The 15,675-nt window shown below is 39.0% G+C and overlaps 1 protein-coding gene across 1 annotated transcript; it reads right to left on the bottom strand.

Annotated features, from left to right (window-relative positions):
- Positions 1–466: 466 nt before the first annotated feature.
- LOC112178161 (disease resistance protein RGA2-like) lies at positions 467–13,271 on the bottom strand. Its single transcript, XM_040510262.1, has 15 exons — positions 10,365–13,271; positions 8,754–8,827; positions 8,540–8,641; positions 8,389–8,466; positions 7,714–7,794; positions 7,401–7,572; positions 4,503–4,575; positions 3,671–3,746; positions 2,701–2,940; positions 2,582–2,602; positions 2,388–2,476; positions 2,202–2,277; positions 1,792–1,887; positions 1,341–1,473; positions 467–541 (listed from the first exon to the last, which is right to left on the bottom strand). Exon 1 carries the CDS (start codon positions 13,183–13,185, stop codon positions 10,369–10,371), a length of 2,817 nt encoding a protein of 938 aa, XP_040366196.1. The 5' UTR covers positions 13,186–13,271; the 3' UTR covers positions 467–541; positions 1,341–1,473; positions 1,792–1,887; positions 2,202–2,277; positions 2,388–2,476; positions 2,582–2,602; positions 2,701–2,940; positions 3,671–3,746; positions 4,503–4,575; positions 7,401–7,572; positions 7,714–7,794; positions 8,389–8,466; positions 8,540–8,641; positions 8,754–8,827; positions 10,365–10,368.
- Between the last annotated feature and the right edge of the window lie 2,404 nt (positions 13,272–15,675).

Here is a 15,675-nt window from a genome sequence, read left to right as displayed (position 1 = left end):
ACTCCTCTTCTTGTGAAAAGCGAGGTCTAGTTGAGAAAACCACAAGTCCACAAGAACAGTATGGATCCCATCCTTAGCCAAACTAATGCATTTGACAATTTCTTTGCCAATAAAGTCTGATCTGGCAGAATATTCAAAAAGACCTGCAACATACCACACAAATCAAAAGGAAAGAATAACCGTTGAAAAAAGCAGGTTCTTAAATGCAACTACTTTATATACTCGTAGGGCTACTCCTATAGACATTTTTTTATATACATAATTACAAAACAAATACACGTCAGTAAACTTTACCAGGATTGCCTATGGCATTAGCTTCTTGTCCATCTCTCAAGATAGCAGTCTTCAATTCACAATTGCTCATGACACTATTAGAGCTATGCTTGGAACTGAAGGATTTTTTGCCAAGAATGCTGTTGCCTGTTGCACTTTTTCCATTACTAGTGCGTCCAACTAAGACCACAGTGTGAGCAGCATTGGAAAAGGGAAGCTCCCAGTCATCATCAATCGAACTTCTACCCATCATATAAAATCAGAATACCTGCAATCATAAATATTTTGTATTCTGTCAATGCTTCATAATGAGAATAGTATTGCAAGAAGAAAGAGGATACCTAGCAAGCATATAGTCTATATTATCTTCTCTCACTGCTTTATAATAACAAAAGCACGGCAATATATATCTAGAAAACTCACGCACACAATTGCAACGAGTTAAAAGTTATATGAGTACAAAAAAATTCGACCTTTTGCTGAGAACAACAATCAGTTTCCATATCAATTAGCTCTAATAGTTTATGGTCAAAATTTTCTTTTTCTTCTTGCATAAGGAGTTATAATATGTTAAGTTACTAATGGGACTTTGTATCCGGTGGAACTATGAAACAAAAGAAAATTTTATGGGATCAAAATGATGGAAAAAGTAACGTAAGCAAAAGAAAGTTGCTGCTAAAAGAATTTGAGACACATGAGACATGAATTACTGTACAAGGAATGAAACAACTCACTATGCCTACATAATCCTGCAGCTCTAATTACTGAACCACCTGTTACCTTCAATTGATTTTCTATCTCTAAATTATAGCCTAGTATACATGCACTTATCAAGCTTCGGAACAATGATGTTGGCAGAGTTTGAGAGTGTCCAACAAATCTTTCACAGTGACTGATTTAGACACAGATTGCACAAAACGCTTTCAGAGTCCATTTGCCAACAAAATGTTTCAGCCTAAAATGATAAAAAAAACATGCCAAGAAAATTATATTATTTGACAGGTAGAAAGTACATATATTCAAGCCCTAAAACTATTATATTGGAAGGGTGAGTCTCTAATGAGGACCTTACATTAAGGACCAAGTAATGGAACTTTAGATGCTAATCACATCTACCTAGTTTAGGTGAGAGCCCCCACTTCAATCAGTCAAATGGATATATACCAAATTTCCTTTATGGTGTACGCTTGATAGTCCGTCCTGCATCAAATGTGTTCATCAAAAATCAGATTAAGTTCTTCAGCAGGAGTCAATTCTTTTGACAGTTCAACAAATTAACAATGAACTTCTGAGAGTGTTGGACTGCGGGACAAGACTAAACGATAGTATTCATTGCACGTACGTAATGCAAAGTATTCGTAATCCAATTAATAATATGAATACCTGGATCTAATATGTCCATTTATTGAGTAGAAACATATAACAATAGTAGGAAATAGACATGAATATATGAGGAATCTAAAACAGTTGAGGAACAAACACATTACATTTATGACATGAGGTATCTAGCTAGCATACCTAGGTAGTGTTTGTCAGCTTCACAACTCCAATACCGGCCATTCTTGAAGCTTCAATCAGTGCGTTCCATATATAAGCTGTAGCTTTGTGTATTTTCTGAAGGAGAAAACATAATCAGGGGACTGAACTGAAGGGGAAGTCAATTTCAAACCAAGTACAGATTCGTTTAGAAATTATAGGCCACAATAGGATTATTAAATCTTTGTTTGTTTTTTTTTTTTTAATATAAGATACAATATATTATAATGCAATTGTTAGAAATTATAGGCCACAATAGGATTATTAAATCTTTGTTCGTTTTTTTTTTTTTTTGAATATAAGATACAATATATTATAATGCAATTGATATTACATACCAGAAAAGTTGGATATGATTGATTGACAGATTAATAACCAGAAAAGCATGGTACCTATTTTTCTTCTTTGTCAAATGAAAATATGTAATGTTACTAACAGTACTTCAATTCGTTTCCAGTCGGGGATATCCTACAAGGAAGGAAAATTTTATAAGCACACAATAAAAAAAAAAAAACTAAATATAAGCAGAATAATATCAGATACATCAGACAACAATTATAGGGAAAGTAACAACTCACCAATCCAACAGAATCAGGCTACTGAACCACCATCAACTGGAACTGATTTTGTATCTTCAAATCCGTGCTCCTAGCAAAGACGCGTTGGACTACAATAACAAGATAGAATAACTATGCAAATAATAATATTCTTATAGGAAAATGTGCACATAATGGAAACTTGCAGTAAAGTTGAAATCCAACAAGATGAATACCTGAATGGTGGTATTTTCTGTCTGCAAAAAAAAAACAAAAAATTAAAGTACTAATCTATAAACTGAACTAATTTCATACTAAATGTGAAGACTCATTCAAAATTTGCATTTGGTGATACCTGTTCAGTTCCATGGAGATTTGTATTTGGGCAGCAAGTTTCACAACTGTGATGTGAGAAATGGACACCTCTTCATCTCCAAATGCAGTGCTGTTATCTTCTGCAGGAAGTCCGGCAGTTGTTTTAGCACTGGGCTGCCCAAAATTTGCAAGGAAGAAAGGTGTGGCATCACATATCTGAAAGCTGTCTAGTGCTCGCAGAATTTTTTAAACTCCCAATTGCTTTTGGTAAGTAGTTCAGCTTGTAACAACCACAAACATATCAGTTCATTGTCCGCCTACTTGTGGTAAAGGCCATACCAACTTGGAACAATTAATCATAATAAAGTTTTCAAATTACAGTAACAAATATCCAAATTCTAATAAATAATGACTAATGTAGCAATAGCAGCCCTAATCACCTAAAGTGAAATTAATGGAACAATTGGAAAACCTAAGGATGAGAGAGACTAGGTTTAGTATTTAACTCTAAAGTTTATCTGCGTAGTGCACTACTAATTTCTGCATAGGGGAATTGAATCAGACAGTGAGGATTGGCTGTTGAAACTGTTCAGCTAAGCCAATGTTTTAATAACCAAAGAGCAGGTACTTTACAAATTAACTTAACCTTGCAAAAAAAAAAAAAAAAAACAGGACTATTAAGGGAACTGGAGCGCATTGGATTCTCTGAGACACTGCATAAACTAGTGATACAACCACCACCACCAGAGTCTGGAAAGAGATCAGGACTCAAAAGTCGGGTGCTTCACATCGTGATATGCACAATTTTTCAACCCTACAGAAAAATATAGATGACAATTTCCACATACATTGACTCAGGAAGCACACAACTTTTTACTTGCAAGATATCCATATATATGTATGGTAATTTCCAAGCCCAAAAATAGGAACCCCATCTGCCACTACAACACTTCAAGGGCATCATGAATAGCATGGTTTTACAAGTCAATATATGAGAATAAGGGCCTTACAAGTCAGTAATCCCTTGACAAGCTTAGCATTCCACTCCAACATGTCACTGTGCGCCGGAAGCAATCTCCTTTTACTCTGCATAAAACCTACAACTTCAGTATCTCAATTACAGTGGAAATGAGCCTCATATACTAAAATACATGAATCAAATCCTCCTACTAAAATGTATGTACAAAATGTTAGCTCTGTTTGATAGATGCATATCAGATATTAGTTTAAGTAAATAAAAGGTTGCATTTATGTCCAGCTCTCAATCAACGAGTTGAGATAGAGCATAATGATATGTCACATGTCCTCCTCTCTGAACTTTATCATCAACACTTCCTTCTTTACACGTGCAACAGTTCAAAATCTGTTCATAGCTATTATAAGATTGCATAGCTTTTAGCTATCGAAGTTATGGAAAGTTGATCATACAAGAACAAAGACCATAATTCTTTTATCCCTATTAAGCATTTTGGTATTCAGCCTTTCCACACACGCCTATCATTTCTTCATATCTCAATATCTAACAAGTCTTTCGTCAGACAAAATATTAGAAATATCATACGGGAAAGGAAGAAAGGTAATTCCCATTTCTTGTGTACATGTTATTTGGGTTGTGCAAAAGACATGACAAAAACCACCTATGAGACTAAAACATTGTTGGGCTTATCATTCAGACATCATTTTTCTACATAAGAGAACCAGCTAGACGAACATCTGGTGTGCATAAAAGTAAGTTGTAAACTAACACACAATTATCTGTAAACATACAAAGGAATCGAGTCCATGCAGCAGACAAGGATATACCAATGTTGTAAAAGAAGACCGTATTGAGAAAGATCGAACCTTTGATTAAGGGAAGTCTGATCGATTCACTTCTCAAATTCCAATCAGTTTCATTTCCACAAGAGACTTCAGCCTATACGACAAGAAAATCCATGTAATGAAAACTAGATGTCAAAACTTGTAATATTTTTAGAATTGGACAACAGGAAATTGCAATTGCAAGCACTTGTACAATAGATAATATAGGATTGTTTGAATAAAACGAAAAATAAACTTATCCCCACTATGTCTCATCTTGATCCCTATTAAAGTGACAAGATCACACAAATATGCTGCAAACATGCCTGCAAGGAAGGACATCCCTACGAGAGGACGTAGCGCCACCCCACAAGGAGGTAGGCAAGGCGCCAACGCCAAAGAGAGTGGCACTCTGGCGTTACAGGCCATGGCCCCAGCTAGGATGCGTGGGAGGCACGTGGGTTCGAAGGATACTTTGGCACATTCCAATCCTTTGATCATCAAGACTCAAAATCCGTCTCATGAGTATCTTCCGGGTTATGGTTATCGTTGGGGGACGCCTCAACGTTAGAACCTATTCCTGAGAATATAGAGCTCTATGAAACTTACACTAGTGTACATGAGATGTGGGATAGAAACTCCATCATAATTGGTGATGTAGTTGCGTATTTTGTTGCGCATGAGTTTGTTGAGTCAGATGATATCGAACCACGCTCCGTTGATGAATGAATGCCAACGTAGAGAAATTTGGCCTAAATGGAAAGATGCGATCCAGGTTAAGATGGATTCTCTAACGAAGAGGAAGGTTTTCGAGCTAGAGATGCCAACACCTCCTAACATAAAACCTGTTGACTAATGGGTTTTCGTTAGAAAGCGTAGTGAGAAAAAGAGATGGTAATCTCACCTTATGGCGCAAGGCTTCTCACAAAATGCCCTGGAATTGACTACGATGAGACATATTCTCTCGTAGTGGATGTCACTGCACTCCACTACCTTGTCAGTTTGGTAGTTTCCGAATAACTGAACATGCAGCTTACAAATGTGGTCACTACGTATCTCTATAGGGATCTAGATACGGAATATACATGAAGGTTCATGGTGAACTTCATTTACCCAAGTCAAGTGGCTCTAGACCATGGAGCGCGTTTACAAAGAGGTTGAAACGCTCACTAAAGTGACTACTTGATTGGGAAGGGATATGCCCACGCGTTTCTATGACAAGTTTCGGATTCTATCGCGGTTCATGTTGGACATGATCTTCATTAGAAGCCCTTAAAGAGTTAAGGGAAACCGCTGAACACTTGAAATCTGAGTTTGAGATGAAGGATTTTGGGAGAACACGATTATGGCTCGGTTTGGAACTTGAGCATCGTGTCGATAGATGCTTAGGCATTTTGACAAGGTCAAGCCTTCGAGCACCCCCATGATCGTCCGTAGTCTTGATCCTGAAAAGGATCATCTTCGTCGAAAGGATGATGACGAAGATGTGCTAGAGGCAAAAGTGTCTTACTTAGTACAATAGGCGCATTATTGTACTTATCTCAATGCACAAGACCGGACATCTCATATGTTGTGAACTTATTAGCTAGATATAGCTCTGCGCCAACGCGACGCCATTGGATTGGTGTAAAAGATATCTTTCGATACTTGAGATGTATGAATGATATGGGCTTGTTCTATCCCTACAAAGAGATGATGGATTCGGACCCATCACACACCAGAAACGCCGCCAACGCTGGCCTGCGTTCTCTATCCCCATCCCAAAACGACATGTGTTTTGGAAGGTTTTGCTGATGTTGGGTATCTCTCTGACCCACACAATGGTCATTCCCAAACTGGTTAAGTGTTCACCATGGGAAAAGACCGTGATATCTTGGAGGTCTACAGAACAGACCCTAGTCGCTATATCTTCGAACAATGCAGAGATCATTGCTCTTCACGAAGTGGTTCGTGAATGTATATGGATTGGATCCATAGTTACGCATGTTCGAACAATTGTGGTTTGAAGTCTACCACAGATGAGCCTACAAGCGTTTAGGATAATGCTACTTGTTTTGAACAAATGAGGAAAGGCTACATCAAAAGCGATAACACCAAGCATAATCAGCAACAACAGACACTCCTCGAGATCAAAGTGAACGAGGTTCAATCTGAGGACAGTGAGGCAGACTTATTTACGAAGTCATTGCCCAGTACCACGTTCGAGAAACATGTGGCAAGATTTGGCTTGCTAAAATTATCTGAACTCCCATGATCGTAGTCATCAGGGGGAGGCGCAGACATCAGGGGGAGACGTCTACATGTTCACCTCGAATCGTGAAGGGTGTGTTGTGCTCTTTTTCCCCTTCGACCGAGGTTATTTTTGTCCCACTGGGTTTTTGTTACTCGGCAAGGTTTTTAACGAGGCAAAGAGAGAAGCACCGCGTTTGGGCAACACAAGGGGGAGTGTTGAAGGAAAACCTAATTTGTGTTTAGCCCAAACCCTAGGTTACTTGACCTAGTGGTAATAGGATTTAATTAGAAGGATCTAGAATCCTAATCAATGTAGAATTACTTTCCTTGTATGATTGAGATTCTACGCATTGTAATCCTCTATATAAAGAGGCCCCTATTATCAATGAGAATACACAGCAAATTCCTCCCAAATTCAGTTTCTCTAAAACACTTATTATATAGGACTACTTACAATGTTAATATCAGATTACCTAATAGCTTAGGTAAGAGCGTCTTGAATTAGTCAAAATGCTAGACAAGGTGGATATGATTGATTGACAGATTTATATCACCAGAAAGCATGGTAGCATTGCATCTTGAGATATACAATATTTGCAATTGATATGCCAATCACATGCCAAAAAAGGTGGATATGATTGATTGATAGAATATGTTCAGGTGTAGCTTAACAGAACAGAGTGCTTTATGTCTGGACCATATATTTACCTTCAAGTAGGCTTCAACGATTGAGATGGCAGCATTTGAACAGTCCATTTGCAAAAACACCAATTACCGAGCTCCCAGCTGCTTATTGTTAACATACAGTTTGCAGAGAAAGCTTCCTTACCCCAATTACTATTCGAATCCGAGTCAGCATCCATTCCACAAAAGCTTCAGCCTAAGACAGGAAAGCCCATGTCATGGAAATTAGACATCAAACCTAGTAAAATTAGATTCTTTGACAACTAGAAGCTGTGTAAATTGAAGCCTTTAAAGTTTAAAGTATACATAGGATTACTTAAGATGCTGATAAAGTTACCTAGTTTAGGTGAGAGGAACTTCAATCATTCAAATGGATACCAAAATTCCTGTATGGTGTACGACAGTGTTATAGTCCCTCCTGGATAGAATGTTTTCATCAAATCATATTCATTTCTCCACCAGCAGTGAAATCTTATGACGGTTCAAAAAATTACCAACCAATGTCGGTAAACATCGGATTGCAGCAAGATGGCAAATGACTAAACAGTAATATTCCTATTGCACATAATGCAGAGTATTGCTAATCCAATAATATGAATACCTAATGTAAATATATCCTTTTAGTGAGTAGAAACTAGAAAAAGATAAAAATACTAGGAAATAGACATGAATATAAACAACAAAAGCTATAAGATTAGATATAATAAAGAGAAAAGGCAGAGGAGATCATCAATCAGTAACAATTAAAGAAACAAAATGAGGTATCTAGCTAGCATATGTTGTTATATAGAGAGCTTCATCAACTTGACAACTGCATTGACTTTCTTAGTGCTAGAAGCTTCAATGTTGTCCTCTAGTGTAACTTAGATAGTGTGATTTTTTGTCGCGAGAACTTCATTTCTGGAACAAAGATTTTATACAGACCATATCCAATTTTATAAGGACAGGATACATAAAAATCTAAAATAAGCATAAAAATATCAGATAACAATTACAAGGGAAGAAAACTCACCACTCCAACAGAAGCATGCAGCTCCAACTTCTGAACCACCATTACCTTGAACTGATTCAGCATCTCAAATCCCTTCTCCTAGTAAAAGACTTGTTTTTCAATATGGACAATGCCAAATAAGTACTCCAAAACCATGGATTCAACTCCTGACCTGACTGCAGTGTGCATCCATCAGAGGACGTGGATGCCCATCACTCAAAAGCATGCCAAGTAAAGAGATAGAGCACATCCTCGTCGAAGCCAAATTGATTTGCTGCAAACAACCAGATAATCAAAATTCCAACCTAAATTAGAAACTGAAAAGAAAAAGAGGAGCAGAAAGTAGAAATAAGAAAAACAAAAAAGAAAAGGAGACATAGAAACACCTCTTAGGATGAAGGAAGAGCCACTTCAGTCTAATTGATTTACTTTATGGTTTGCAACCGCTTGAAAATTCCTCCTGCATAGAATTGGAGTTAAATCAAGTCAAGTTGGATTGGAGTTAAATCATCTTTTGAAAGTTAAACAAGTCTGTAAGCATCTACAGAAAGAAGATACAATGATTAAAGTAAACAACTTATAATATTCTGATTGCAAAATGTGAACAGAATTGCAACTTTGCAAGTAGTTGAAATCTAACAATATGAATACCAGAATGGAATTACAGCGAGTCATCGAATTAGAGTAGTAATCTATAAATTAGATCAAAAGAAAATAAATAGGGCAAATTACTGGTCCCCCCTGTACTTTCAGGGCGTCGACAGTTTAGTTCTTAACATTTCAATTTTAACAAATAACTCCCCAGACATTCAAATTTCACACTGTTTGGTCCAAAATGACCATTTTACCCCTCACTTCTTCTTCTTCTTCTTCTCGCTTTTTTTTTGTTATTTTTTTTCTACTTCCGTCTCATTCTCTTTCTCGGCTCAGAACCAACAACTCTCTCTCTCTCTCTCTCTCTCTCTCTCTTCTTCTTCTTCTTCTTCTTCTTCTTCTTCCTACTGCACCCGCTGGCACGCCATCTCGATCTACTCCACCATGGCCATCATCCTCACCTCCATCCCAATCTCCATGATCCTCCGCTCAATCTTAATAGCATATGTAGAGGGACCTTGGGCTCTTCGACGACGGCGGAGATGAGATCGAAGCATAGGCTGAGTGATGATTCCGACGATGGTGGCGAGGAAAATCGCCAGAAGCTGCCACGCGTTTTTGGTGACGCCAACAGGAGTAGGCACGAACCAAAGGATCACCCCCATCGCGATCGACGCGATCAGAGGCTTCATCACCACGCCTTGCCATGGCTGCTTCGCCGGAGTAATGGAACCACCGCTGGAAACGGCGGCCTTAACGGTCAAGCAGCGGCTTCGGAGGGGAGTGAACTCGCGGGCGGAGTCGCGAGTTTGGGGAGGGCAATGAGAGGGCTTAGGGTTTTTTTGAAGCCGAGAGCGGCGGTTCTAAGTGGGCCAGGTCGGGCTTGGGTTTGGAGTCTCGTACTTGATTTTAGTGATAGAGATTTCGGGAAGGCGGTTCGGGATCTGAGAGAGGGGAGAAGGGCAGTGGTGAGAGCAAGTGACCCCATTGGGAGAGGGGAGGTTGGGATCTGCTACGGCGGAGCTCTGAGCTCTCAGAGAGGCAACAGCATGTGAAGAAGCGGTGACTGAGTGAGTGAGACTATGTGCGTCGATGGGCAGCCATGGGAGTGGAGAAGAGGAATAGAGAGAGAGAGAGAGACAGAAGCAGGAAAAAAATAACAAAAAAAAAAGCGAGAAGAATTTAAAAAAAAAGAAAAGAAAAAAAGTGAGAGGTAAAATGGTCATTTTGGACCAAACTATGTGAAATTTGAATGTCTGGGGAGTTATTTGTTAAAATTGAAATGTTAAGGATTAAACTGTCGACGCCCTGAAAGTACAGGGGGGGACCAGTAATTTTCCCAAATAAATTTCATAGTAAATATTGTAAAGATTCATTCAGAATTGGCATTTAGTGATCGATACCTGTTCAGTTCCACTTCTGGATTGTGAGGTTTGGGATGTGAGAAATGTTGTGCCACTCCTTCCCCATGCCTTTTTCGTATTCTCCTTCCAGAATTGGACAACCCTTGATCTTCAGAGTACGCAGTGCTTTTATCTTGTAGAGGAAGTCTGGCAGTGCTTTTAGCTTTGGGCACCGAACAATTCGCAAGGAAGAAAGGCCTGGCATTATCGTGATTTCAGAAAGAAAGGCCCACTCTTCCCAGTTGTCCATGCCATCAAAAGTAAGTTGTTTCAATTTGGGGAATAGAATTCCTGAGACTTCTTCTTCTTCTTGTATTCCCAGAAATTCAACTCCCACCTTTTTCACATTCTCCATCCACTGAATTTTCAGAATTTCAAGCGATAGCAATTTTCCAAGAGGAGGGAAAAGTTCACAAAATCTCCAGAAAGTGAGATCAAGTTTTCTCAAATTGTGTAGAGACTTGATCCAATAGAGAGACTCGGTGGTGCCATGGCAATACCAAATGGATAAAGATTCCAAATTTTGATGTGGTTGCAATGCTTTCACTATTTCTTCATCGCCTTTTCTCTGCTTTCTACCTTCATACTCGAAATGTACTCCCAAATGAGAGAGGTGCTCCTTATTCCCCAACTGTGCTTTCTCAATCTCACTCGCATCATCTTTCGCATCATTCCCCAACCCTCGTATCTCAAGGCTCCCCTGAAGCTGGTCCATGATTCCCAGATCTCCTAATTTCAATGCTTCATCACCCTCATATACTTTAAACCAGTCTAGTACTTGCAGACTTTTCAAACTCCCAATCCCTTTCGGTAAGTACCTCAGCCCCCAACAATTGTCAAGATATAGATGCTTCAAGTTGATCAACTTTCCCATTGCCTCGGGTAGTTTCTCTAGTCCATAGCAGTGAACAAGGACCAGAGTTTGTAGATTATATAAATCACACAGAGCATCTGGTAATTCTTTCAAGTTACCACCACGAGACAAATCCATATATCTCAAATGAATCAATTCATTGATCTCTTTTGGAACTTCATGGATGATGTTATAACTCAAATTCAATGTCCTGAGCCGTTTCATTTGCATAATTGAACTGGGGCTGATGGTTGTAATGCTTGAATCAAGGAGTGTGAGGGTACGCATATTTTTACATCCATAACATGAAGTAGAAAATAGACCTTCGCTTACACTAGTTAAGGTCAAATGACGAACCTTATCAACCGGTGGCTCTATTTTTTCATTAGCACCCTCGGCTGCATCTATAATAATGCATTCTTTTTTAGTAAGAGACTGCACAAAGTCGTGCACAATATCATGCATTTTGCATTCATAAACATTTTCCATCTCATCTTTTCTAAAATCTTGAAAGAAAGACCGCATTGCTAGATTTTCAAAATAATTTTGACCTATTCTTCTCTTTTCTTTGTTTTCCTTTGAGTTAAGATAATCTTGTGACATCCAAATCTCAATCAAATTATCTTTTCTTAACACATAATCTTTTGGAAATATTGCACAATACAGAAGACATCTTTTGACTGCAGGGGCCAAATCATAATAACTAAATAACAGTGGTCGGAAAACTTGTTCCTCAACTTCTTCTAATTCCCATATCTTACTATTTAGAACATCCCGCCATTCCTTTTTTTTTTTCTTATACCACACTAGACTGCCCAAAGTCTTTGCAGCAAGAGGCAAACCTTTACACTTTTTCACAATTTCCTCACCAATAGCTCCAAACCCATTAGCCTCATCTTCTTCCCTATCCAAAAATGCAAAGCTATTAAACAATGCTAGACAATCCATATCGCTCAACTTGTCCAAATGGATCATGTTGCTGGTTGCTCTCATCATTTTAGCAACCCCTTCTTTTCGTGTGGTCACCAATATTGTACTGCCTTGAGCACAACTTTGCATTATCACTTGTAGTTTCAAATTTTCCCACTTTGTTTTGTCTTCGGTCCACACATCATCTAGGACTAGGAGGAACTTCTTTTTCTCAACATGTGACCTTATACGTAGAAGTAGAGTTTCCAACTCACTTGAACTGCTTTGGGTTTCATTTTTATCTAGACTTTCGATAATCGCTTTCGCAATCTTAATCTCATCAAAAGGATCTGAGACACAAACCCAGACTTTCTTGTGAAAATGGGTTGTAATCTTTTCATTGTTATAGGCTAATTGGGTAAGCGTTGTTTTCCCCATCCCTCCCATCCCTACAATAGGGATGACAAGGTTTCCTTCTTGGCTACTTTCTCTCAATAACTTGCTCAACAACATCTCTTTTTCTTCGTCTCGGCCAAATATCTTGGATATATCGACCAAAGATGAAGTTTTCTGTCTTTGAATAAGCTGTTGATCATCATGGCCACCTATTGTTGATGGATGAAAGCCATGCATTTCTCTTTCAGCAGCAATCACAGTTAGTTTCTCATTCAGTTTCTTTATCCTTGTAGCAATTTTATGATGATGAATTGCCTTATTGACTTGGCCAAAACAAAAGCAATTAATGGAGGGAGTGGGGAAACATACCTCCTTCTTGCCTTCCTCCACTTGTTGTTTCAAAATTTCAGTGTTCCACTCGTCTAAGACATCGTCCATCTCGTATGATACATCTTTGAGCTTCTGCAACCAGTCTCTCACTCTGGCCTCCGTCACTTGTTTCTTCTCTGCATCCTCCAGCACAGCTTGAATGGCTTCGAGATTGCTGCGGAAACTATGAACATCTTCCTCAGCATTCAAAACGAGTGTCACCGCTTGTTTTGTGTGTTCAAACACTATTGAAGCCAGTTTCTCTAGAAGCACAGAGATGAGTGCCTCAACCATTTTTCGTGTTAGAACTCGGTTATAATTGAAAGAGAAAAGAACAGAGATGAATATGAAATTGTTGGATGAGTGTGCCCTCACCTCTCTTCTACCAATTCAATTATGTAGTGTCGAAATTAGATGCGATAGGGAATAAGGAACGTCCCTCAATTATTTATTCAACAAAGCATTTTGAATATTCCTCTTTAATAATTGCAAGCATGACCATCAAACATTTATCAACGATGGCAAACTATCAAACATTTAGGTAAGAAAGGGACTAGTTTGCTAAATATCAAACTACCAAACATTAGGTAAGAGCAAGTTCACCCGTTGAGTCATCAAGTCTTCTACTATTTACTGTTTTTTAGTATATATTTTCATTCTCTGGGTCACGAAATACATTGTGCCCATGATCAAGGGCACAAAATATACTGTGCAGGTCACTATGGTGACTTAGAGCACTGTACAGGGTGACCCAGATCACGAAATACATTGTGCACGTGACCCAAATAGTGAAATTAACACTAAAAAATAGTAAATAGTGAGTGACCTGGTAATCCAACGGGTGAACTTGCTCTAAGGCAGCGACTCTTTAGCGAAGGACAGAAAGCTTGTGATGGGTTCACACTTTTTACAGTTGCTCCATTATCAAAAGTCAACCATATAGTCCAACCATGTGCAACTGTTGCAACCGATTCAACACTCAGACGTGGCAAATAAACATTAGGTAGAATATTGCCGATGCAATGAATCATTTGTTTTTTTTCTAGAAGAATGCAATGAATGATTTGAGATTTGTTAATTCAAAACACGTGATAGTCACTTAATTCTTAAAAAAAAAAAAATCACTTATGTTTTATTTAGGGTCTTTCTAAATAGACCCAGCAAAAATCTAAACACACCCAGTATTCACTTTATATTCATACTTTTCCAAGTCTACCCCTATATTTCAATGTACCCAGCATCCCAGCACCCATCATTCTCTAACTTTGCATCAGATTTTGTCATCAACCTTATCGTATGATAGTCCCGTATGAAGGAAAATTAGGGACTTTTCAAAAGACACTCTTCGCTGTTTTGTCCTCAGGCCTGTACTTCAATAGCATCAGAACAGGCTTGTACCAAGGTTTTTGTCAAGGGTTTCGGTGAACTGATCATTCAAAGCTGGAGGAAACTTCAACCTCTGCTTGAGGATCATTTTCTTCCTCTGAATCTGAAGAGCCTTGGAATTTAATGAATCTGGCCGGTCAAATCTCTCTTGGGAGGTAACTCCCTTCCGATCCCAAATTGCTTCGGCCAGTTTGCGAACAGTGGGTTCGCTGATTGTTATGCTATTGTTTGAATCCTAGCCTCCATATATGTATCTTCTTGCTTATCCTTTCTTCTAAACTAGTTGCAAATATTATCCAGTTAGGTTTCATTTGGAGTTTTCCCACTAACTAAAATGTATGTTTGGAACTATTAAATGAACTAAAAACATAATCACAAACTTGCGAGGTATGATTGCATCATTTGCATGCATAAGACAAGAAAGTTGATTGGTTCCGGTATAGCCTTGCTACCGAATATGGGTTTGCTCTCATACCCCTCAAGATCCTCATATCCCTCAGATTTCATATTTCAATATCAATCTATATTTATCGATAATGTTGAAGATTGCAAACGGGGTAGGAGTGGAAGCAAAGAGCTACATCAATGCTGGGTGTGTTTAGAAGAGTCTTTTTTTAACATAAGGGTATAATTGGAAAATCTAGGATAATTTTATAAATGCTGGGTTTATTTAGATATTTGCTGGGTACATTTAAAAAAACTCTTTATTTATTTTAAGACGAGTTTTTTAAAGGGTCCCTGACCCAAAGCCCCAAAATGAGCAAAAGTTATCCCACTTACCCCAGCAACAGATTTTAATTCCCACTAACCCAATTTAAAATAAAATGTCGATTTTGCCCTAAGACTAATTAATAATTTACATTGTATGCCACTCTTCTCTCTCCCCGATCTGCAACACGCACTCTCTCTCCTCCCTCTCTCTCTCTCTCTCTCTCTCTCTCTCCTCCGATGTGAACTCTCTCTCTTCTTTCTCTCTCTCCATGCCAACTTGTCCAGGACCACGCCTCCAACCGCCATGGCCTGCACGTCGTCGGCGCCGGCAGTCGATGGTAATTCGTTTGCAGCCCAGAAGGCGGCGATCCTCTCTCTCTATCTCCGTGAAGGTGCTGCCGGCGATCTTTTGCAGTCCAGAAGCCGGCGATCGTCAACTCAGAGGCGGCGCCACGGATCGTGCAGCCAGCGGCGACTTCATCCAACTCAGAGTCGTGCAGCTCCGGTGTGGCGGCTTGAAGTCGACTCCGGTGCCGAGTCCGGGTCTGCAACGATTGCGACGACCGGAGTTCCGCCGAGGTCGAGGAGGAAGGCCAGGGGATTCATGGGGTTGTTATGAGGTCTGGGCATGGCGGATTTATCACTGTAAAGAATACCCTTCTACATTGTTACTGTGTTTGTGGGAAA

This window comes from Rosa chinensis, chromosome 7 (genome assembly GCF_002994745.2).
Source record: "Rosa chinensis cultivar Old Blush chromosome 7, RchiOBHm-V2, whole genome shotgun sequence".
Taxonomy (NCBI): Eukaryota; Viridiplantae; Streptophyta; class Magnoliopsida; order Rosales; family Rosaceae; genus Rosa; species Rosa chinensis.
This window is presented reverse-complemented; position numbering and strand designations above follow the sequence as displayed.

Coding starts and splice junctions, on each gene's coding strand:
- LOC112178161 (XM_040510262.1), bottom strand. CDS start 13,185: ATGGTTGAGGCACTCATCTCTGTGCTTCTAGAGAAACTGGCTTCAATA.